The following is a 25,872-nucleotide window of genomic DNA, read 5'->3' on the forward strand; positions in this document are numbered from 1 at the left end:
CAAAGGGCTAATATCCAGAACCTATAAAGAACTCAATCAAATTTACAAGAAAAAAACAAACAACCCCATCAAAAAGTGGGCAAAGGATATGAACAGACAGTTCTCAAAAGAAGACATTCATACAGCCAACAGACACGTGAAAAAATGCCCATCATCACTGGCCATCAGAGAAATGCAAATCAAAACCACAATGAGATACCATCTCACACCAGTTAGAATGGCATTCATTAAAAAATCAGGAAACAACAGGTGCTGGAGAGGATGTGGAGAAATAGGAACACTTTTACACTGTTGGTGGGACTGTAAACTAGTTCAACCATTGTGGAAAACAGTGTGGCGATTCCTCAAGGATCTAGAACTAGAAATACCATTTGACCCAGCCATCCCATTACTGGGGATACACCCAAAGGATTGTAAGTCATGCTGCTCTAAAGACACGTGCACACGTATGTTTATTGAGGCACTATTCACAATAGCAAAGACTTGGAATCAACCCAAATGTCCATCAGTGACAGACTGGATTAAGAAAATGTGGCACATATACACCATGGAATACTATGCAGCCATAAAAAAGGATGAGTTCGTGTCCTTTGTAGGGACACGGATGCAGCTGGAAACCATCATTCTCAGCAAACTATAGCAAGAACAGAAAACCAAATACTGCATCTTCTCACTCATAGGTGGGAAGTGAACAATGAGATCACTTGGACACAGGAAGGGGAACATCACACACCGGGTCCTAATGTGGGGAGGTGGGAGGGAGGGATAGCATTAGGAGATAATGCCTAATGTAAATGATGAGTTAATGGGTGCAGCACACCAGCATGGCACATGTATACATATGTAACAAACATGCACGTTGTGCACATGCACCCTAGAACTTAAAGTTAAAAAAAAAAAAAGAAGAAGAAGAAAAAAGAAAATGATTCAGAAACAAAGAAATAAGAGGAGATAACAAAACAAAAATAAATAAATAAAATATGTATACAAGTTGGAATTCTTTTCAGTTATTGTTTATTTGAACTTTATCAGATAGCCAATGGCATGCTTGTGCTACTTTGTACCAGCCCATGAGAGCTGATTGTGTACCTCTCTTCTGAACTCCACATTCACTGATATTGTGTTGGTAGTTTTGAAATTGGCTCTGGCAGGAGTATTTACATCAGAAAATTAGCAAACATTACAAAGCAAGATCTTCCTTTTTAACTTGGAGAGCTGCTTATTAACATTTACCAGTCTACCAGTGTAGGTATCTCTTATAATGCAGACAATAAGCAATAAACAACATTCTAGGTATTACCGGCTATTATTACTTTAAGGCATGGTTTTCTTTTGTCATCTCACAATCAACTTTAACCCAGATTTTTGCTTTTTAAAAAAGTATTTTGACTGTATTCAAAGAGAATTGCTTTGAATACTACTTTGTAATTTTATGGTTATCTGTGACATACTGTTTCATGTCTAGTCTCCTTTTAGGAAGAGGAGGTGGGAGAGTATATATGTTGCACAGCCTGTCTTTAAAGAGCCTGGAGTAGTGTATGACCCATAGATGAGTGAATGAACAAATATCTGAATGAAAGAGAAGATAGAATATAAAATAAATCTGAGTGAAAGACAAAGAATATCCTCTCCCCCTGAAGCCCCTTAACCTCTTCAGTTGGAAGCAGTGTTAGAAATGTAGACCTTGAAGTGAGGGCTGTCTCTCAAGTCCATTCTCTGGCCCAGTTGTTCTTGAGCTTTGCTGCCTATTTAAATCACCTGGGAACTTTAAAAAGCCTAAGTCCCCAAGCATACCCTAAGATTCACAATCTTGCAGAGTGGATCTAAATATCAATTTCTTTTAAAGCTCCCCGGTTATTCCGACGTATAGCTAAGTCAAGAACCAGTGCTTTCTAGGGCCTGGAATCTGGCACTAGGTCTTAGAATTCTCCGTGTAGGGGAAGGGAGTTTAATTGGGAGGGAATCTGAATATCTGCCTTTGAGTAACTGCTGGAAATGTAACTGGTAGTTACTGTTTGGATCAGCAGATAGGTACTGGTCTGAATTCCTGGTTATGGCTTTAATTTTTTTTTTTTTTTTTTTACCTTATCTCTCTTGCAGAAATATTTGACTGCCTTCTTTCTCTCTCTCTGTTCCACTCCCCACTTTGTTGACTATTCTTGCTTTTATGCTCTCTCTTAGAATCTCAGGTCCATGGCATTTAATTAATAATATGCTATTGTTATCATATGGGCAATGATCCTCTCTTGTCTGCCAAGGAAGGCAGACAACCTCTAGAAACTAGAAAAGGCAAGGAAATGAATTCTCCCCTAGAGCCTCTAGAGAGAACACAGCCCTATTGACCCATTTCAAACTTTTGACCTCCATAATTGTAACATATAGATTTGTGTTGTTTTAAGTCACTAAGATTGTGGTACTTTGTTACAGCACCAGTAGGAAACTCATACAAACACCCTGTGCATTAGCATAGAGTAACTCTTTATTTAGGCCTTGTTTGATATTATGCCTTGCTAAGGGAAACCTGGTATGATCAAGGTATTGGGTGGGTATATTCGTATATTCTTCAAGAAAGAATAGGACCACCTCTCAGCCCTAGCGGAGCCAAGCAGGATTCAGAGACCCAGGACAAGACCCAATACTATGCTGGCTTCAGGTGTGACCCAGTATAGTGCCAGCTATGCAGGCCATGGGAGTGCTTGCATCACTTCTCCCCTAGTTCCAGGCAGCCCATAATGGAGACTATCCTTCTGATTGGGAGAAAGAGAGAGAGGAGAGCTAGAGATTTTGTCTGGTAGCTCAGGGATTCTTCATTATCTTACCCAATTCCATCAAAGCAGTGTATCTAGGAGTCTGCAGTACTCTTGGGTTGCCCCCTAGTGCTGATTAAGTTTTTTTTAAGTGCTGATTTTTAAGTTTTTTTTTTTTTTTTTTTTTTTTTTTTTTTTTTAATTTCTTAAAACAAATGAAAACGGAAACAGAACATACCAAAACCTATGGAATATATCAAAAGCAGTGTTAAGAGAGAAATTTAAAGTAATGAAATCCTATATCAGAAAAGTAGAAAATCTTCAAATAAACAATCTACTAATGTATCTCAAAGACCTAGAAGAGCAAAAGTAAACCAAACCCCAAATTAGTAGAAGGTAGGAATAACAAAGATCAGAGCAGAAATGAATGAAAAAAAAAAACACAAAAGATCAATGAAAAATTGCTTTCTTGAACAGATAAACAAAATCAACTAACCTTTAATCTGACTAAGAAAAGGAGAGTGACTCAAAACAAGAGACAAAAAGGGAGAGATTACAACTGATACAACAGAAATTCAGATGATCATTAGAGACTGTTATGAGCAACTGTATGACAATAAATTAGAAATCCTAGAAGAAATGGATAAATTTCTAGACACCTATAACCTACCAAGATAGAACCATGAAGAAATCCAAAAGCCAAATATACCAGCAACAAATAATGAGATAAAAGCAGTAATAAAAAGTCTTTCATCAAAGAAAAGTCCAGGACCTGATGGCTTTACTGCTGAATTCTACCAAACACTTAAAGAAGAACTAATATTAATTCTACTCAAATTGTTCCAAAAAAATCAAAGAGGAAGGAATACTTCCAGACTTATACCACAAGGTCCGTATAATCCCAAAACCAAAACCAGACAAAGACACAACAAAAAAAGAAAAACTACAGGCCAATATCCCTGATTAGCATAGATGCAAAAACCTCTAACAAAATACTAGAAAACCAAATTCAACAACACATTAAAAAGATAATTCATTATGATCAAGTGGGATCATTATTTCTGGGATGCAAGGACAGTTCAACATATGCGAATCAATCAATGGTGTATATCATATCAACACTATGGAGGACAAAAACCATATGATCATTTCAATAGATACCAAAAAAGCATTTGATAAAATGCAACATTCTTTTATGATAAAATCTCTCAAAAAATTGGACATAGAAGGAACATATTCAACATGACAGAAACCATGTATGACACACTCACAACAAGTATCATACTGAATGGGGAAACTGAAAGCCTTTTCTCTAAGATCTGAAACATGACAAGGATGCTCACTTTCACCTCTTTTTTTCAACATAGAAATAGAAGTATTAGACAGAGCAATTAGACAAGAGAAAGAAATAGATGACATCCAAATTGAAAAGGAAAAAGTCAAATTATCCTTGTTTGCAGATGATATGATCTGAAATTTTAAAAATATCTAAAGACTCCACCAAAAAACTGTCAGAACTGATAAATAAATTCAGTAAAACTGCAGGATACAAAATCAACATACAAAAATCAGTAGCATTTCTTTATGCCACCAGCAAACAATCTGAAAAAGAAATCAAAAAAGTAATCCCATTTACAGTAGCTACAAATAAAATAAAATACCTAGGAATAAACATAACCAAAGAAGTGAAAGATTTCTACAATGAAAACTATAAAACATTGGTGAAAAAACTGAAGCAAACGCACACAAAAAATGGAAAATATGCCATGTTTATGGGTTGGAAGAATCAATATTATTAAAAGTGTTCATACTGCCTAAAGCAATCTACAAATTAAATGCAATCCTTCTCACAATATCAATGGCATTCTTCACAGAAATAGAAAAAACAATCCTAAAATTTATGTGGAACCACAAAAGATCCAGAATAGCCAAAGCCATCCTGAGCAAAAAGAACAAAGGTGGAGAAACCACATTATCTGACTTCAAATTATACTGCAAAACTATAGAAGTCAAAATAGCAAGGTGTTAGCATGAAAAACAGACACATAGAATGAAGACACACAACTGAATGAAGAACCCAGCAATAAATTCATGTATTTGCAGTCAACTTATTTTTGACAAAGGTACCAAGAACATATACTAGGGAAAGGACAGTCTCTTCGATAAGTGATGCTGGCAAACTAGTTATCAATATGCAGAAGAATGAAACTAGATCCCTATCTCTCTCCATCATACATCAATCAAAAATGGATTAAAAACATAAATCTAAGACCTAAAAGTGTAAAATAGCTAGAAGAAAACATTGGGTAAACACTCCAGAACATTGATCTGGGCAAAGATTTCTTGAGTAAAACCTCAAAAGCACAGGCAACCAAAGCAAGAATGGACAAATGGGATCACATCAAGCTAAAAAGCTTGTGCACAGCAAAGGAAACAATCAACAAAGTGAAGACATAACCTACAGAATGGGAGGAAATATACAAAATACCCATCTGACAAAGGATTAAAAACTAGAATATAGAAGGAGCTCAAACAATTTAATAGGAAATAGTCTGATTTAAAATGGGCAAAAGATCTGAATAGATATTTCTCAAAAGAAGACAGACAAGTGGCCAACAGTTATATGAAAAAAATGCTCAACATCACTAACATTGGAGAACTACAAATGAAAACCACAATGTGATAGCATCTTACCCCAGTTAAGATGGCTTTCATCCAAAAGATAGGCAATAATGAATGCTGGCCAGGATGGGGAGAGAGCAGAAATCTCATACACTGTTGGCAGAAATGTAAATTAACATAGCTACTATGTAAAACAGTGTGGAGGTTCTTCACAAAACTAGCAATAAAACTACCATAAAATTCAGCAGTCCCACTGCTGGGTATACATCCAAAAGAAAGGAAATCAATATATTGAAGAGGTAGCTGCATTCCCATGTTTATTGCAGCACTCTTCACAATAGCCAAGATATGGAATCAACCTAAATATCCATCGATGGATGAATTGATAAAGAATATGTGGTACATGCACACAATGGAATATTATTCAGCCATAAAAGGAAATGAAGTTCTGTTATTCACAACGGCATAGATGGAACTGGAGGGCATTGTGTTGAGTGAAATATGGCAGGCACAGAAAGACAAATATCACATGTTCTCACTCATATGTGGGAACCTAAAAAATAAATGAATTTTTGGAGATAGAGTAGAATGATAGTTACCAGAGGAAGGGTAGTGTGAAAGGGTAATAAAGAGGGGGATGGTTAATGGATATAAAAACACAAATAGAATGAATAAAATGTAGTATTTGGTAGTACAATAGGGTGACTATGTTTAACAATAATTTATTGTGTATTTTAAAATAACTAAAAGAGTGGAATTGGAATGTTCCTAACACAAAGAAGTGATAAATGCTTGAGGTGATGAATACCCCAGTGATCATGATTTGATCATTACATATTGTATGCCTGTATCAAAACATCACATGTACCTAATAAATACCTGATAAATATGTGTAACCATTATGTGTTCACAATAACTAAAAATAACTTTTAAAAAGTTGGCCAGTGTGTTAATTTCAATTCCCCTTATCAATGATGATTTTTTAAATGGGCATGTAATCCATTCTGGCCATAAAGTCTGAGGTTTTCCTTACTTTTATGAAGGGCTTGAGAAAGTATATTCTTTGTTTTCCACTTCTGGTCTTTGAATCTTGTTTGAGATGCAGTGCTTGGAGATACTGCAGTCATCTTATTTGCCAAAGTGACAATCATAAGGACAAAGCAAATCACACTGAGGAGGACAAAGAAATCCAGTGGAGAGAACTCGGAACTGTAGTGAAGCCATTCAGCTGTGGCATTTATGACCCTGTTATTGGCCTACCTCTGAAATTATTTTTATGTTAGATAATACATTTCCCTTATTGTTTAAACCAGTTGAATTTTTAACTCATAATCCAAAACGTTCTAATGAATGTATAGAACAAATACATGTAAAGAAAACAAAAAAATATTTATTCCAACAGCCAGAGAGAATTATGATGATCACATCAGTGCATTACATTTAGTTATTTAAATTTTTCCCACATACATTTTTAGCAAAATAGAAACCTTTTAGTGTTTGTATACGTCTGTACATGAATATATTGTTTACTGTTTAATTTCATTTTTTGGTTGCATTGTTAAATATCTTTTGAAAGATTATTAATGATTGAATGATTTGCATTATATTGGCATATCCCAATTTATTTAACCATTCTGCTTTTTTTTTTTTACATTAGTTTATACTAACTTGGAGTTATATCTTTGGTGAACAACTGAGTACATAAATTACATAAGTGCTCCTAGTATTTTATTAAGCATTTCTGAGGAAGTTCACTTTATAGTATGCTTTGTTGCCTGATTACCTTCACATTCAAGAAATTCTTTCTAATGCCTAAAGTTTTTCCATTTCTTTCCTAGTATACAAAAATATTCCTTCCATTATTACTTCACAATGGGTTATTTTAACATGAACATAATGAAACCCCATTATTTCTGATTTCTGCTTTACTGTCCTTATGTTTAACCCAGGCTCATTTTATTCTATTATTTGAAAATCTAATTTTTGTCATTAGTGGAAAGTTTAAGCAACTCAGTTACCTTTCTGAGGTTGTATTTGTAGCTATTAAAATAATGAAAATTAGAAGAAAAATACCAGTATAGACATAATTGTATACTGGGGAACTTGTTTTTAATGCAAATATACACACAAACAATTCTTATAAAGTAATTGAAGGAAGCACTCTGCAGGGAACTACAGAATTCATATGAGCTGTGACTCCACAAAGTAAAACCTAAAAGTTTGAAATTTGTGAGACGCAGAGTATCAAGACCCACTCATCCTAAGTCAAAGCTTTCCAGGGAACAGCTTCTACCTGTACACAGAGCAGCTAGTGGTCTTTCATGCTGTCCCATTCTCAAATATGTAAGGAGAACCAAGGATTGTCAGACAGTTGAGGAAAGCTTTCTTTCCTTCTTTCTTTTATTGTACATGTGCAGGATGTGCAGGTTTGTTACATAGGTAAACGTATGCCATGGTGGTTTGCTGCACAGATCAACCCATCACCCAGGAATTAAGCCCAAGAATAAAGGAGAACAAAACAAATGAATAAATGAAACCCGGAAGAAATGGTTAATCATAGAAGGGAATTTGGAAATAAACTCTAATTAGTATTTTTATACATACAGACGTATCAAGAAGAATGTCTCCTCATTTGAAATTTTCCCGGTGGAATTAGTATTGGTTTATAAGTCTCAGACTTCTGCAATGAATATATCACTCAACAGCAACCTTTTAGCTGATATTTATATAAGGAAAATTTATGTTCCTAAACTCAATAATTTAATATTCTAAGCAAAATGATATATAGGGAAAATATCAAGCTACCTTCCAAAAATAAAATACCTTCCAAATACATCAAAATCACAAGTAGGTGTTTTGAAAAGCATGCCTAGTGTTCACAGAGGGATGCATGTGCCGAATGTTGACACTAAGAGAGGCATCATATCATTTTATTCAGTGTAAACCATGCTTTGCCATTGTTACTCTTGCAAAGAAGATTTGTTTTGAGAAGAGATTGAAAAAGATATTGATGAATTCTTTAAATGTAATGCTGAGTAATCAAGTACTAAACTTGTTCAGAATGTCAATCTGAAATAGTTAATCATAGTGATAACAGAGAGAGCCTTCAATCAAACCACCAGACACTGCTCGCTGAAAATAATATGGGGACTAAACAAACACAGTGATAAATATTATCCTGGAACTTGGTGGACTGTGAGTGCCTGACTCTTATAACACTGTGCAAAAAAAATCTGTGAACATAAACTTGAAGAGAGTTAAGTAAAGCTTGATTTTGTAGTTTTTCATCCTAAAATGACACTTGCATCCCCTGAAGATCCATTCATCATTTATAAGTCCCTACCCCAGAATGAAAATGACAAAGAATCTCTGCCTGTTTCTTGCATGAAATTGCCCTTTTGTCATCCAGCTCACCTATGATGTCACTTTCCATAGGCCTTGACAATGACTACATTTTAACCATCCTTCCCTTTCCACTTTCTTCAAGTTTCCAGTTTGCTTTTTTCTTCAGGAGTAACGGGTCATCCCAGGTAATTGCCCTATTTTCATTGTAAATTTTACCTGCATTTTCTAATGCCTTTATAAATTGCTGTGTGCTGATTGCTATGCCTTATTGGAAAAAAATATTTATGATGTACCATGAAAAGTGGGCATGTTATTGATACAGAGTAGCATGCATACAAACAATCTGATAACCATTCTAATTGTTTTGCAATCAATTAGACCAATTATTTTAAGATATTACATTTTAAATGCTGGCTTTCCTATGTTTTAGTTATACTTAATGAAATCTGTTAGAAGTTTAATTTGGCCTTTTAAACAAAAGGAAATAGGTGACCAGGGCACATTTCCATATAGACTGTCTCATTTTCAGGAATGGGTTTCTGATATTAAATTGGGGGTATGTGTCTGGATTTAAGATGAGACTGACTTCATAGATCAAGAACAAGCTTCTTTGAAAAGAAATATTTTAAGAGCAAGAAAAGCTTTTGAAAGTAAAAATATTGCTGAAATTATACATACATTAGAAGGGTTGGAAGACAAAAACAAGAATGTCTCCATAATGTGGGGCAAATAGGCAAATCTATATCTCTATATAAAAGGTATAAACATAGGAGGATCAATTCAGGAATTCCAATAGCTGATCAATAGGAGTTATTTCTTAAAGACACAAAGAAAAGCACAGAGGTAAAGGACTGAGAGTTGCCAAATGTAAAAGGTACACACAGGGCTATGGAAAAAGAGTAAAAAAAAAAATGACACGTGTTTCAATACATCCCCATAACAGTTCAGACTTCTAGTTACAAAGAGATCAATAAAATCTTCCGAATAGTAACCAGGATATTTATAAGGGAGCAAAAATCAAGCTGACAATATAGACAGGTTAGCACCAACAGTGGATGCTAAAAGTCAATAAAGTAAGGTCTTCAACATTCTAAAGGCAGATGATGTTGAATTTAGGTCAAACTATAGCCATTTTAAGATATATAAGAATGTAAAGAACTTACTTTCCTTATTATTTTGAAGAAGTTACTTGAAAAATATTATGCAAAATATGGGTAAAATACAAGAAATGAAAAACCATGAAATTAAAAAAACCAGAGAAGAAATCGATTGAAAATGAATTTAATGATGACAGCTGTAGAGTGATCATTAAAAACAAAACAAAGCAAAACACAGCCTGCAGTCATCAAAATTGGAAGTCAGTGGTCTTCTAGAAAGAAGTATTAAAATAACAAACAGTGGAATTGATTCCAAGCAGTATATGTGTGATGTTAAAAGTTGAGATGTAATAGTAAAAATGATAATCATGATGATAATAATAAGAATAGCTAATGCATTTTCACATAGTACTAGACACTGGCCTAAACACAGTAGGCTTGTTTTCTCATTTAATCCTTCAAGAGTCCTATGAGGGAAGTACTGTTATTATTTTTACATTTTATAGATAAGAAAACCCAAGACACAGTGAAGTAAGATAATTTGCCTTAGGTCACAGTTAGCAAGTGATGGACCCATGATTCAAACTCAGACAGCCCAATTCTAGAGCCTATACTCTAAACTACTATACTGTGGTGAAGAAGATATATGGTTCTTCTTCCAACTAGAAAAAAGAAACACAACCCAAAACTCTAGGAAAAATTAAATAAACAAAAATACTCTATAAAAAAGTTACATCCATATAAAAAGCCGATTAAAATACGGTATGCTTTAGAGCAATAGATATATTCACAAGGATCTTGACTATAAAGTCACTAAAAAGGAGATAGGTTTAAAACATATACATTGGCTTTGTAGTTAATATTAGTCATGGTAATTAAAATGCTGTATATGGTTTTAATCTTTTATAATTACAAAGTAGGCCAAGGGAATAATACTTAATATGGCTGTAGAACAGAATGAAAAGCTATCAGTCTTTAGATAGAGTAAATGTAAAGGTATAGATACAAGACATTTGGAGAAAGAAGAATGCAAAAATAGGAGGAGAGAGGTACAGAGATGAGGTATCATCTCACAAGTGGGGGACAAGATAAACTGTTGGAAGCTAATAGACTAATGAAGAGGGTGTTAATATATTACTTTAAAAGTCAAAGTAGAAGAAACTACATGCTAGAATTTAAGAAATACATCCCCTAAAACCTTTCCAAATAAGTTATTGAAGACAGTGTTATAACTGTAAGAAAATTAGAAGCTGTGGGAGAAGCAACAGTGGGAAATGACAAAAGTGAACCAATAGCCCATCTACCCAAGAAGGTAATCTATATATCATCTGAAATCAATAAATCAAAAGAAAAGCTGTATAAGGCAATTTATTTAGAGATTGTAGTGCCCCCAACAGTAGAATTAAAAGCAAGTGGTTGTTGGGAAATAGGCAGACACTTATTCTTTTTTATTGTAGCCCTTCTGATTTTAAACCACATGCTCATAATTCTTTGATAAACAATTTTTAATGTAAGAGATAAAAAAATTGAATTTGTGATTAAAAAGCTATCAAGAAAGAAGTTTCCAAGCCCAGGTACTTTCACTGGAAATTTTGCCATTTAAAAAACAGTTAACACCAATTTTACACAAACTCTTCCAGAAAACAGAATTGGAAGAAATAGTTCCCAACTTACTTTATGAGGCCTTCATTGCTCTGACACTTAAACCAGAGAAAGACAGTTCAATAAAAAGAAAGCTGTAAACCAATAGCTCTTATGAACTCTGGCATACAAAATATCAATATAATGCCAGACAGATCCAACAATGTATAAGAAAGATTATACATCATGATGAAGTAGGATTTATTCCAGGTATGCAAGGCTGGCTCAAATTCCAAACTCAGTGTAATCTATCATATCCATCAAGCTAAAGAAGAAAAATCATATGATTACACCAATTAACAAAGAAAAACACTTGACAAATTTCAACACTCATCCGTGATAAAAATTCTCAGCAAGTTAGTAATACAGAGGCGATTTCTCAATTTGATAACAGCATTACAAGAAACCTACAGCTAACATCATATTATATGGTGAAAGACTGAATGTTTTTCTTCTAAGATTGAGAACAAGGCAAAGATGTCTGCTTCTCACCACTCTTATGCAAAACTGCACTCAAAGTAGAAGCCACTAAGAGAAAGAAGGACAATAAGTAAGACATATGCAGATTGGAAAGGAAGAAACAAAAGTGTCTATATTTGCAGATGACATTATTTTCTATGTAGAAAAGTCCAAAGAATCTACAAAAACACCTAGAGGTAATAAGTGAGTTCAGCAAGGTCACAGCACGTAAGATAAAGACACAATCACATTTCTATAGATTAATGATACAGGAAGAGGGGCAGGGAAGTGCTGGGAAGGGAAGGACATGGTCCCTGGCTAGAGCTCCACCCCCAGGTCTGTGCCTATGGACCTAGGTGAGGACAGGCATTTCTGTTTTTGTGCCCAAATGTTACATTTCCCAAGACCACCCTGACCTGCCACGCCCTCATCCTGTGCCTATAAAAACCCTGAGACCCTAGTGGGCACAGACACAAACAGCTGGACATCAAAAGGAACACACTAGTGGAAAAAGACACAAGCAGCTGGAAGTTGAAAGGAGCGCACCAGCCTCAGAGCACACGGCCATGCACCAGCAGATGCCAGCGGGCAACCAGCCGGCAAAACAACTGCAGAGTTTGGCCAGAGCAGTCAGATGACAGCCCATGACTCAACTCCATGGGAAAATCACCTTCCCACTCCTTCCCACTCCATCCCCATTCTGGCCTCCCCATCCACTTCACCAAGAGCTATCACTCGATAAAAATCCTTGCACTCATTCTCCAAGCCCACAGGTGATCCAATTCTTCGGTATACCAAGGCAAGAATCCCGGGATACAGAAAGCCCTCTGTCCTTGTGATAAGGCAGAGGATCTAATTGAGCTGACTAACACAAGCTGCCTACAAAGGGCAAAACTAAAAGAGAACCCTGTAGCACATGCCCAGCAGGGCTTCAGGAGCTGTAAACATTCATCCCTAGACACTGCCATGGGGTCAGAGCCCCATGACCTGCCCATCTGCCTGCTCCCTCCATGGGTTTTGAGCAGAAGAGTACTGAAGAATCGAGCCACAACCCCATCACAGGCCCTGTGAGGGGGACAAGGGAACTTTTCCCGTTTTGTTAACAGGTGACATGCAGAAACTGAAATGAGCAATACAATACCACCTAAAATTACTCCAAAGAAAATAAAATATTTAGACACACACTTACCAAAATTTGTATAGATTCTGTATGCTAAGAATTACAAAAATGCTGATGAAAGAAGTTAAAGAATACATAAATAAATGCAGAGACACTGTGTTTGTGGATTGGAAGATTCAACATATTAAAGATGCCAGTTTTCCCAAAATAGATCTATAGGTTTAATGTAATTTCTCCTAAAATCTGGGCAAGAATTTTTGTAAGTGTAGAGAAGCTTATTCTAAAATTTATGTGAATAGACATAGGTCCTAGAATAGCTAAAACCATGTTGATAAAGAAGAACGAAGTGAGAGGAATCACCCTACCCAATATTAAGGCTTACTAGGTATATAAAACAATCAAGATGATGTGGTGTTGGTGGAGGAATAGACGTAGATCAATGGTACAGAATAGAGGACCCAAAAATAAATCTACATCATGTAATCCGCTGATTTTTTGACAAAGGTGCCATTCAGTGGAGAAAGGATAGCCTACTCACAAATAGTATTGGAGCAAATGCAAACTTATAGGCCAAAACAAACAAACAAAACCTTAAAGTAAATCTCATGCCTTATACAACATTTTACTCAAAATGTATTATGTAGACTTAAATGTAAATGTAACACTATAAAACTTTTTTTTTAATGAGAAAAGTTTAAGACTAGACACAGAGTTCTCAGAATTTTTAACTGACACTAAAATCACAGTGCATAAGAGGAACAACTGATGAATTGAACCTCATCAGAATTAAACACTTTTGCTCTGTGAAAGCCCATGTGAAGAGATAAAATGACTAGCTACGGACTGAGAGAAAATATTTAAAAAGCACCTATCTGAAAAAGGACTAGTGTCTACAATATGCAAAGAACTCTCAAAACTCAACAGTAAAAAGGCAGTCTAGTCAGAAAATAGAGAAAAGATATGAAGAAACATTTCATTAAAGGGGATATAAAGATAACAGATAAGCACATGAGACGATGTTCAGCATTATTAGCCATCAGGGAAATGCAAATGAAAACCACTGTGATATATTACTACACAGCTATCAGAATGGTGAAAATAAAATTAGAGACAACACCAAATGCTGGTGAGAATGTAGAGAAATGGAATCAATTATACATTGCCAGCAAGAATGTAAGATGATACTACTCTGGAAAAGAGTTTGGTAGTTTCTTCTAAAACAATATATGATTACCATACTACTCAGAAATTACATTCTTGAGCATTTATCCAAAGACACGAAAATCACCCAAAACCTGTACACAAACAGTTGCTTTATTTGTAAGTCAAAAACTGGAATCAACCCAGATGTCCTCCTGTGATGAATGGTTAAACCGACTGTGGTACATACATAGAATGAGGTAAGTGTCCCCGTCAGGGCCAGCAGGGCAACCTCTGTCTCCTTTTATGAATCCAGAAAGAATCCTAGAGAAAAAATGGCTCATCTTCTTCACCTGTAAGTTTCCCACTGCAGTCTCTTTACTCATCTTTCTTTCGGCACCTGGCAGCCATAGGACTTTTCTCCATTTCCCTTCACTCATCAGAAGCTGAGTTTCCTTCAGCCTCTTCTCTTGTCTTCCACTTTTCCCTGAGCTAGGTTTTCCTTCCTCTGGATAAAATTTTTCCCTCTCTCCTGTTATACAGATAAAAGTGTTAGTGGAAAGTTTCTAAGTCACAAGATAATCACTTGGAGTGCTTTGTAATGGTATTATGCATAATAGGAATAATTATTGGGAGGGCTGAGATTTTAGAAGAGGCCAACCGTACATCTATTTTAAAAATATTTAGCAATTAAGGTTCTCATCTTTAGTCTTTACAGTTTAAATCAGCAGAATATTCCAGTGTATATCAGATGAGTCTACTTTGGGGTCTTATAAAATATTCCTTAAAATTGCAGATGCTTTAGATGCTGGGACCCCAGCAAATTATGCTATATACAGTTGGAGCTGCTTTAGTTGATGCAGGGCTGGAGCTTAGAGCCCTCTCTGCCTCTTCACATTTGGCCTGCCCCTCTCTGTAGGCAACTCCTACAGCACCGTGTAGAAATGTAGTGCTCCCTGGAACACTGATGAAGCCACAAGTCTGGATCTTCTCTGGAAGGGCTTTCCAGTTGAAGAAGTCCATAGGTCTGTTCTTGTGTGGTTCTCAGCCACACTTGTACAGCAATTCTAATCTTGACTATATTTAACTTGTTTCCTACTCTTCTACAACAGGATGTGGTTGAGGGGAGTGAAATAGGATTCAAGATTTGGTAAATTTGCTCATTAGAAGCTGCTTAATTATGAAACACGTTAGATGCAACTAGAAACCTACAGGTTGTATTGGGACAAGGATGCATAGACTGTTTGAATATGATTTGTTTATTGGGTACATGAAATTAAGGTAATTACATGCCAGATTGTTCTATAATCTGTTAGACCATTATTTCAAATAGTGGTTGCATCAAGTAACCTTTCCTTTATGAAACTGCAATGTGTCTATTCACTTGTTTTTCAATAACCTTGGAACAATTATTCAGAGTAGTTCTTATCATTAGATACTTTCATGCAATTATACCTCATTATACTATTTTCTAAATTAATAATGTTTTTAATCTTCTCTACAGTTAAAGACTGTTTTTTTTTCATTCTGTTCTTTCCATTCAGATCCTTTTTAAAGTCACTGTTACACACTAAAGTGAATACAAACACTGCCCAAACTGTTTTCAATTTTCAAACATCATGTTTAGAAATAATGTAGTCTTGCTTCTCTTTGAATTGAGACTTGCTCTGTGTGGTGGTGGCTGAGTGGATAGGAGAGTGAACACCATTCTCAGTGAGAGCAAAAGGTTCATGTTTTGCACAATAAAGTTATATAAATGTGTTAAAGTTGGAAATTGAAGGCAGCAGATATTAAACCAAAGCAATTGTTCCTAATCCAGTAGGCAAAATAAAGTGATTGTAACCTCTATCCCAAGAGTCAGACATAGTAGAAATGGAAGCAGCAGTGGAGGCAAACTGTAGTAGTAGGATTGAGGACTGTCTAATCTTAGAGTTAACAGTACACACAGAGAGAACATAGCCCATAGTACGCTACATTTTAAAAAACCTACCCTCCAGAGAATAAGGTAGCAAAAGAGAAGTATATCAAATAATTCTACTTCGTTGCAAGCAACAGTTGATAGCTAAGTAGCTCAAGAGAAGGGAATGTGTTGGAAGGATGTTGAAGGCTCACAGGATCAGTGTGAAGCTGAACGAATGGATCTACAACAGAAAGCGACCAAGGGACCTCACAGTTCAGTAGCCATAACTCAGCAGTGACCTGTTAGCACTTATGATCTGGTGAGCACGTGACCACACCTCCCCAAATCTCTCTTTCATCTGCATTCAACCTTTCAACACTAAGAAGGATCTCACCTATTACTGCTTTGTCCTCCTAAGTAGGAGCTCTTACCTAACCTGCCCACAGTGGGGGAGAGTTAATATTCTAAAAAGAAATCATGTTGCCATTTGGAGAAGTGAGGTGGATGCTGGAATATCAAAATATGAGAAACACCTATTCCAGGCTGACTTTAAGAAGCACAGCTTTGATATTAACATCTGATTGTCCTGTAAGGAAAAAAAAGAAGGACATCCCAAGTAAACAGTGCCCTTTGCAGGGAATGTAGGATTATCCCAGTTTAAAATTACCATGTTTATGGGAAGAAATTTCACAAGACACATTCTTACAAATAATTTAGACCCATACAGTTCACACTGGGAAAGATAAAAGGTAGAATAAGCTGACTGAAGAGCTAACAAAGAGATTACCAGAACAAGAAGCTGAAAAAGAAAGGGAGGTTTGATGATAGTCAGGCTTAATGAAGGGCAGAGAAAAACCAGAACTCTTCAATGTTTATTTTGTTTTAGTCTCCTAGACCTTGAAAAGTGCTCTCTCAATTAAAAAGGGCAAATGTTTAGAATGAAAATAAATATCCAATATAAGTAAGTAGATAGCAAAAGAGCATGTACCTATTTTTAAAAGAACTCAAACCTACATCCTAGATAAATTACATGACAGAACTTTGAAGAAACTTGGAAATGTGGTCAAGGAAACACTGTCAGTAATTTCTTAGAGAGCTGGTTGGAGAAATGTCAGAAGTAATGAATAGGGCAAATGCTGTTCCAAATTTATTAAAACGGTAAAATGACAGATTATACTACAGCTTGGTGTGAAATTCACAGGTGGGTTATTAAACAGATGATTTATGAGCAGGTAGACAAGAAAACTGCCACATAGCTTGGGCATAAGATAAGTGAGGGTGGCGTAACGGAAGGAACTGGAGTCAGACAACCTGGACTCATTCTGTCAATAAATAGATGTGCGGACATGAGCACATCATTTAACTTCTTTAAACTACAGTGTCTTTCTCTGGGAAATAAGGTTATTAGATTAGGTGTTCTTTAATGGTCAGTTTATCCACAAAGAACATGTCATCCCCAAGTGTATCGTATTTACCTTAATTCTTTTAATAGGGCTGCCCAATGATAAAAGAGCTGCCATTTATTAAAGAATGTATCCAGTATTAGGTGTTTTTGCCACGTTTTGAAATACATCAGTCCTTTGACAGATGGGTGTTTTTTTTTTTTTAATTACACTTTAAGTTCTAGGGTACATGTGCATAATGTGCAGGTTTGTTACGTATGTATACTTGTGCCATGTTGGTGTGCTGCACCCATCAACTCGTCAGCACCAGATGGGTGTTATTAATCCCTTTTTTCAAATGATGAAATTGAGGCTCAGAGTGGCTAAGAGATCAGATAAAGCAGAATCAGAGTGTATCCTGATATCAATGAATCAATTGACAGACATCCTGTGCTGTAATACACAAACTGAATATATTTGGGATGGATAACACTATAATGAGATAACACTACAATGAATGCAGCAAAAATTCTCTTTTGTTTGGATAGCAGTATTTAAAATATCTTTCCTTTCAACCAAATTGTTTATAAAATGTTTAAAAGTACAAGGTTCTTCTCAATAGAAAAAGTTCAGATTAAATTTGCAAGAAAAGAGATAAAACCTAGAATAAATATGCAGATTAATAATTTATACCCATATTCATTTATTCAAGTATCACATCCAAACCAGGATTTGAGATAAACTGATTTATTCACAGTATAGTAACTATTCAAACACAGTGGAATTTATTAACATTGAAAGTAAATTCCCACTGTTGGCATCTAAACCATCTTTCTAAACAAAAGAAGGCCTTAAAGTTGAACAGGATTTTGTCTTGGGAAACTGTAACAAGGAATATAAGTGAGTGGGATTGGTTCTTGGGTTGCCATTTGGAGCCCCCAAAAAGGATTGGGAAGGGAGTATCTAGAGTGATATCTAAGTACGTTTTCCCCTTAGGCATAGGATAGGAGGTAAGGGAGTCTTGGGTTAACAAAATTTCTATTAAAGTGATCCAGTTCGTTTCAAGTTGATTTCAAGTTCAACAGAAGCCAATCATTTGAAAAGTCCAGCACAGAAGACTGACGTAAACATCAGTTTCAGTCACAGAAGAGGGTGTTCAGCCTTGGGGAGCCAATACAGTCCCACAGTTTCTGCCTTGGCCAAGCCATAACCTGAACATTGGTGAGTTCCCTTCTGCCTAGTGCATGGGCATGGTCCATGGGGGTTCCCTTCTCCATTCACCTTTTAAAGCTCTGAAAAGCATAGCAAATGAGAAACAGCTGAGACAACTAGGAAAGACAGGAGTGACACAAAGGCTTCTGTCAAATACAGGTGGAGCCACTGTTTGGAAAGCATGGTTGGTTCTGAGACTCTGAGAACAAAGCTAGAAATGAGTGGAGTTTAAAAGCACTTTTTCTAATTAGCACCTCTCTAAAATAGAATGGGATGCCTTTAGGAGTGACGCGCCTCCTACTCATTTGTTCTTTTCAGTTCAGTGAATATTTATTAACGGCCTACTGTATTGCCATTCTTAAAGCTGGGAATACATCAGTGAAACAAATAGACAAAAATTATTGCTCGGGCATTATCTATATTTTAGTAGAGGTAAATAAATAATAAAACAATAAAATCATAAAAATAAAAAACAAATTAGCAGCATATATATTATATATCAGTATGTTAACATGTGAAAGAGTTATGGGAAAAAAGTAGAATAAAAGAGATGAGGAATGAGAGGAGATAGGGAATGGGACAGGCTCAATTACAAATATGATTGTTAGAGTAGGTCAGCCTCATTGAGAAGGTGACTGTATTAGTCAGGGCCCTACAGAGAAACAGAACCTATAAGATATGTGGAGATATTTAGGAGAGATTAATTATGAGGGATTGGCTCACTCAATTGCAGACACTGGGAAGTTCCATGACCCACTATCTGCCACCTAGATGCCCAGGAAAGCCAGTGATGGAGATCCAGTTCAAGCTTGCAGGCCCGAGAGCCTGGGGAGCTGTGTATGTAGGTCCCAGTCTGAGTCAGAAGGTGTGTGGGAACCAGGAGCATTGATGTCAAAGGGCAGGGGAAGGTGCACGTTCCAGTTTCAGTAGAGAGCAAATTCATCCTTCCTGTGCCTTTGTGTTCTATTCACGCCTTCAGTGGATTGGATGCTGCCCAACCACACTGGGAGGGGAGGATCTTTCCCACTGATTTCTGATTCAAATGCTCATCTCTTCTGGAAACACCCTCGCAGGCATACCCAGAAGTACATTTTTCTATCTGTCTGGGTATTCCTTAAGCCAGTCAACTGGACACATAGAGTTAGCCATCACAGTGACATTTGAGCAGACTTCAGGGAAGGATGTAGGGGAGTGATCTCAGAGAAGAGCATTCCAAGGAGCTGGAAAAGCCATGCAAAGACCTGAAGCAGGGCTATGAAAGTAAGGAGACCTCCCATGGAGTATTCCTTCTCTGAAATGCTTGAGACCAGAGGTGTTTGAGATTTCAGATTTTTTGGAATGTTGAAATATTTGTAGACATAATAAGATATCTTGGCAATGAGATCGAAGTCTACACATGAAATTCATTTATGCTTCTTATATACCTTACACACATAGCCTTAAGGTAGTTGTGTACAATATATTAAATAATTTTGTGTGTTTTGGCTGTGACTTGTCACATGAGGGAAGATGCGGGATTTTCTACTTGTGGCATCATATCAGCACTCAAAAAAGCTTTGGGTTTTAGAGCATTTCAGATTTTGGGATTAGAGACATTCAACCTGTATTTAAGCAGAGCTCAGCAGAGCATTTCGGAGAGAAGTTGAAGAGAGAATTTCTGCTTTTGGTATAAACTAGGACTAGATAACCTCTGATGAGTCTTCCAACTTCATATTCCCTGAGTTTGTGATTCTCTGGTAGCTGGGAATCATGAATTTGGTAGCAGCCAGCAGCATGGGTTCAAGACCAGAGGTGCCAGACCAAGACTCACAAATCCAGATGGTAAAGAGGCCAGACAGATAGTATAAACATTTTAAAAGATTGACAAATATTTTAAACTATTATGTAAACCAAATAAAGCATGTTTTCAAGCCAAATCTTGCCTAGTGGCTACCAGTTTGAGACCATTGCATTAGAGAAAGTAAAATCAGTTTGGAGTATAATGGTGTAATACATATATAAAGTCTTAGACAGGGAGCCAAAGGAGAATAAATGATAAAAGAAGAAATATGGGAGTCTTTGATGAGAACTATTCCTTTGTTGTGATTTGACAGGAAGCCAAAAGAAAACCGAGAGTCAAAGATTACTCTGTAGTGTAGAGCCCAGGCGGCCAGTTCACAATGACTTTGCCCTTCCCCAAGCAAAGGTCATATTGCTTTTTTTCCACTGTTTCTATGGCTAGATACGGATTTGTCCTCTCCTTGTCTTATTATACATAATTGCATAGCATTTAGGAACGTAGAATTCAGTTAGAGGGAGAAAGATAAGCCAATGCAACATTTTTCAATTACTTTGCGTCTACAGTGTAATTACAGTTATCAAACTTTTTGGCAGAGGCTCAGAATGAACTGATTGTGATAATTACAAAGACACAGATGAAACCTTTATTCTTTTTGTTTTGATGTATGATTTGTCCTATTTCCTTGCTGCAGGTGCTTTCATTTGCAAGATGGTGCCATTTGTCCAGTCTACCGCTGTTGTGACAGAAATTCTCACTATGACCTGCATTGCTGTGGAAAGGCACCAGGGACTTGTGCATCCTTTTAAAATGAAGTGGCAATACACCAACCGAAGGGCTTTCACAATGCTAGGTGAGGCCACTGGATGTGCCAATGGCAGTGTGAGTGACATTTTTCATTACAGAATAAAGAGGACCATATTTTTAAACTAGAAGAGTAGCTTCTTATCTAACTTGTAGGCATTGGAATATAATTTGAGAGTTTCAGTGCTTTCCCTGTTTGCCTCCACCTCCACACCATCTCTCTTTTAGGCTAACCTCAGCACTGAAAATGTATCATTTTGGATATACTTTTTCAGTTTACGTCTTTAATGTTTGAGCACTACGTTCGGCTAATCTAAGACAAGCTATGAGTGGCAATGCCACATTAATGTTCATTAGATTGAGAACTGTCATCTTTTTTTTTTTTTTCTTTAGAGACAGAGTGTCAACTACATTGTCCAGGCTAGTCTCAAATATCTGGGCTGAAGTGATCCTCCTGCCTCAGCCTCCCAAAGTGCTGTGATTACAGGCATGAGCCACTACACCCAGCTGGGAATTATCAACTTGAGATAAGAAGACTCTAAGTTAAGCTAACAAGGGCAGGTCGATTTTTTTTTTCTTTTTTAGGCAAGGTCTCATTCTGTAGCCCAGGCTGGAGTGCAGTAGTGTGATCACAACTCACTGTAGCCTCAGTCGCCCAAGCTCAAATGATCTTCCCACCTCAGCCTCCCAAGTAGCTGGGACCACAGGTTCTCACCACCACACACAGCTAATTTTTTTATTTTTGGTAGGAACGGGGTCTCTCTATGTTTCCCAGGCTGATCTTGAACTCCTGGGCTCAAGCCATTCCCCCTCGGCCTCTCCTTGTACTCCCTGGCCTCCCAAAATACTAGGATTACAGGTGTAAGCCACTGCACCTGGCCAGGCAGGTTGATAATGATAGGGAGCAGGAAATGTGTTTTTAGAAAAGTGGAGAACAGGGGTGCTGCTCTTGTGATGAGTACACAAGGGTAGAAAGTGACAGGGTACATGAGAACAGTGGGTTCTGAGTGCTGGGGATGCCTGGCAAAGGCACATTCCACCCACTTCATACTTTTGCTTTAGGCATTTCTGGATCGCCAGCTTGCTGTAATTGTTACTGAGTCAGCAAGTCACAATGAACACATACCTCATGGTAAATGGTAAATTTGAAGCAATGCCCTAAGGTCTAACACAGTAAAATGGAAGCATTTCTCTATTCAGTAATTATAATTGAGCCATTTAAAACCTTAATGTGCTTCACAGTGGTTTGAATTTAATATAGCAAATAACCAGAGGTGTAGCAAGCAACTAATGTGATAATCAAATAAAGCAATTTTTACTAATATCTCACTTGAGAAGAATGAGTAAACATTTATTTCTGCTATAAGAATTTAGCCAGTATTGGGCTGTGGAATTACAGAAAGAACCCCTGCAGGCTTTGCAATGCCAAAGTCATTTTAAATAGCTTGAAAATAATAGCTAAATCATTAGGGGAGAAAGGTGTTAGTTTTAGTTAGTTTTAATTTCATGTCATATCTTTCCTATTAAGAATTCAGAGATTTCTGGGCTTTTAATAATTGACATCCTTCCAACATCATAACACCTGAAAACAGCATGTGGGGATGGAAAGCGAGTAAGGAAAGGATTACATGGAGGAGGGGAGTTATTTAAAGGAAAGAGAACTGGCGAGAGTGACAACATCTCAAAGCATAGTTGATAATAGGCAGTCAAGGGAGTTCCTACTCAAAAGAGACATAGGAAACAAGGTTTTAAAATCAACTAGACTCATCTCACCTTGGGGGCTTTTGTGAACTGTTGTCTAATGTCTCCTGTAGCTCTGTCACACTGTGACCCAGCCTTGTCAGTCACTGTTTGTCTGTCACGTCCCATTCCTCCTTCCAGCTGAGATTGCCTAGACCTAGACAGAGGATGTCCAATCTTTTGGCTTCCCTGGGCCATATTGGAAGAAGGAGAATTGTCTTGTGCTATACATAAAATACACTAACACTAACAATAGCTGATGACTTTAAAAATATATTGCAAAAAGCTCATAATATTTTTAAAAAGTTTACAAATTTGTGTTGGGCCACATCCAAAGCCTTCCTAGGCCACACGCAGATTGGACAAGCTTGGCCGAGATCCTCCAGGCTTTCTTGCCCAGATGTGGTCACTGTGTCTGTATTGTTCATCTAACTGTAGCCCTTCTGTCTCAGAACCGTCCAGGAAGGTAGGCAATGAGCTATACAAATTAGACTCAGTTCCTCGAGAATTTGTACTAAAGTCCAGAAAAATGATTGGACATAAGATGACTTTATGTGATTAAAATAGAACAGATGTGTATGGTAATAGGGAGACAGAAAAGAGAGAGAGAGAGTGAGAAATAGAGACAGCCAGCCAGCCAGACCTGTGAGTCCTACAGCTGCCAGGTATCATTGAATCATGATGAATTTTTATAGGCAGCACCAGATTATGTGTTTCTTTATAATAAACCCTAATTATGGCTTAATTGAGTCATTGAAACCCAAAGCAATAAACTGTGCTCTTAACATTCCACCCAATGTAGAAAGAACAAACAGAGTTCGAGCTGGAAACTTTTCCCCCCAAATCAAAGTTGGGGCTCTTGGTTCTGTCCTTTTCCACGTTTGTTAAAACACGTGAGTTGAAATTGTTGTTGGTAGTTAATCCCTTTTTTTCTTTTCTAAGAGTACATCATTAAAGCAATCCCTCTTGACAAGTTTGTGGAAGACAGGAAATTTGGAAAGAGCATTCTGGTTTCTGAAGTTATCAGTGTTCGTTTTCTAAATAAGAAAATAATGTCCATGTTATGGTGCTCAAGATAAATGTACATTTGATTTTAAAAAGAGGTGATAGAGAGTGGTCCATGCCATGTTTAAAAGTTATTCATCCATTCCACAAACATGGATCAGCCCCTACAGAGGGCCAGGAATTTTCCCAGGACTCTTGTTTGAGGAAACACAAAAATAAATGGCATTGTGTTTGCTTTCGAGGAATTTGTAGGGAATTGAGAAGTCAGTAAGGGCAACCAAGACACTGCACTAGAGGGCATGTAGAGACAACAGGGAATTAGTAGTCAGCTTATTTGGAAATAGCAGCAGCCTTCAAAGGTTCCCCAGAGAATGTGATTTCTGAGTCAAGTCCTGGAAAATGAGTCCACAGATAGACACTGGGAATAGGGTGGCCAGGGAGTGGCACAGTGCATTCTGGGATACAGGAACTGAAACCAGCGCTGCAGACTCCTCAGTAGAGGACTGCAATGTGAATAGCATGGACTGAAATGGAAGAGGAGAGACAGGCAATTGAGATGGTAGAGAACCTCATGGGCAATTGAGATGGTAGAGAACCGCGTGGGCAATTGAGATGGTAGAGAACCTCATGGGCAATTGAGATGGTAGAGAACCTCATGGGCCATGCTAAGGAAACTAGGTTTTATCTTGTAGGCAATGGAACACTATTAAACATTTAAAACTTGTTTTAGGGAGTTTATTCCAGCAACAGTTTTGAGGATGGTGAAAGAGTGGAAGCATGAACCTCAGGGGAGACCATGGCACTACCCTAGGGCAGAGAACAGCTGCCCTCCTATAGGGAATCTTCATGGTTAGATAATTATGCATGGATGTGTCATACTCTGATGACTTTAACACTTTTACAGGTGTGGTCTGGCTGGTGGCAGTCATCGTAGGATCACCCATGTGGCACGTGCAACAACTTGAGGTAGACTCCAGCTGGGATGGATAATCATATTGTTGAACTATTTTCTCACCCCTCTTAATTGTAATTATTTTCCTTCCTGCATGAGCAATACAGCAAATTTGTATGACCTCAGCTATTTCACTGGAGGTCTTTCAAGTGGAATAAAATGATTTTTTAAGGTTCATTTTCTCTGTTTTACCTAGCTCTTCCTGATATATTGTTAGGACTCTAATGCTTAAAATACAATTTTCAAAAAATACACAGGTCAGTTTCTACATTTTCCTGCAAGCTGAGCATGCTTTTCCCAGTGTCCTCAAATGTTTTGTTACATTTTAAGAGTTGAATGATTGCTCTAAGTTTTTCTTTTATTTTTAAGTCACGTAAAAAAATTGTAACAAATTATCTACTTAGTTGACTCTCATAAGTCTTTTCTTACCTAAGAATTTTCATTGACACATTGAAATTCTAACTGGAAACATGTCAGGAGATCATCTTATTCAGCCTCTCTCCTTTCCCCACACCTTTGTCAGACAGGCCCAGCCATGCATGGGGATTCACAGGAAGGAGAGCGCTGAGTTGGTTTCAGACAGCCCAGCCTGTCTGTTAGGGTGAACTTTAACATGTCTTGCATAGGTGATCTACCCAGGCAGCAGTTTTCAAAGACACTAGGGGGTTGCTCACATACACCCTAAGATAAGTTTTAAATGGTTTATCCCTTTGTACCTTTTAAAATAGAGATAGGCAAATGTGAAACTTTACGGTCCATGTCATGTCATCCTCAAGGATAACAAATGAGCCTAAGATAAGAGAACATTCAAAAAGTAGCCTGATTTTTTTTTTCATGTAACTAATTTATTGAATGAGCTGGACTCCACAGATGAGAGCAGAAAATAATTTTATTTTTTCCCTTGCTAGCTGTAAAAATGCATCTGAGGA

The 25,872-nt window shown here is 37.1% G+C and overlaps 1 protein-coding gene across 1 annotated transcript in view; it reads left to right on the forward strand.

Moving 5' to 3' along the window:
• QRFPR (pyroglutamylated RFamide peptide receptor) overlaps positions 1-25,872 on the forward strand; it is a 56,584-nt gene that overhangs the window by 22,502 nt on the left and 8,210 nt on the right. The window contains exons 2-3 of the mRNA XM_050792658.1: positions 21,137-21,295; positions 24,896-24,957. Of these exons, the coding sequence (XP_050648615.1) occupies positions 21,137-21,295; positions 24,896-24,957 (221 nt within the window). The remainder of the gene's footprint in view (positions 1-21,136; positions 21,296-24,895; positions 24,958-25,872) is intronic.

The sequence above is a fragment of the Macaca thibetana genome, chromosome 5 (assembly GCF_024542745.1).
Source record: "Macaca thibetana thibetana isolate TM-01 chromosome 5, ASM2454274v1, whole genome shotgun sequence".
Classification (NCBI taxonomy): domain Eukaryota; kingdom Metazoa; phylum Chordata; class Mammalia; order Primates; family Cercopithecidae; genus Macaca; species Macaca thibetana.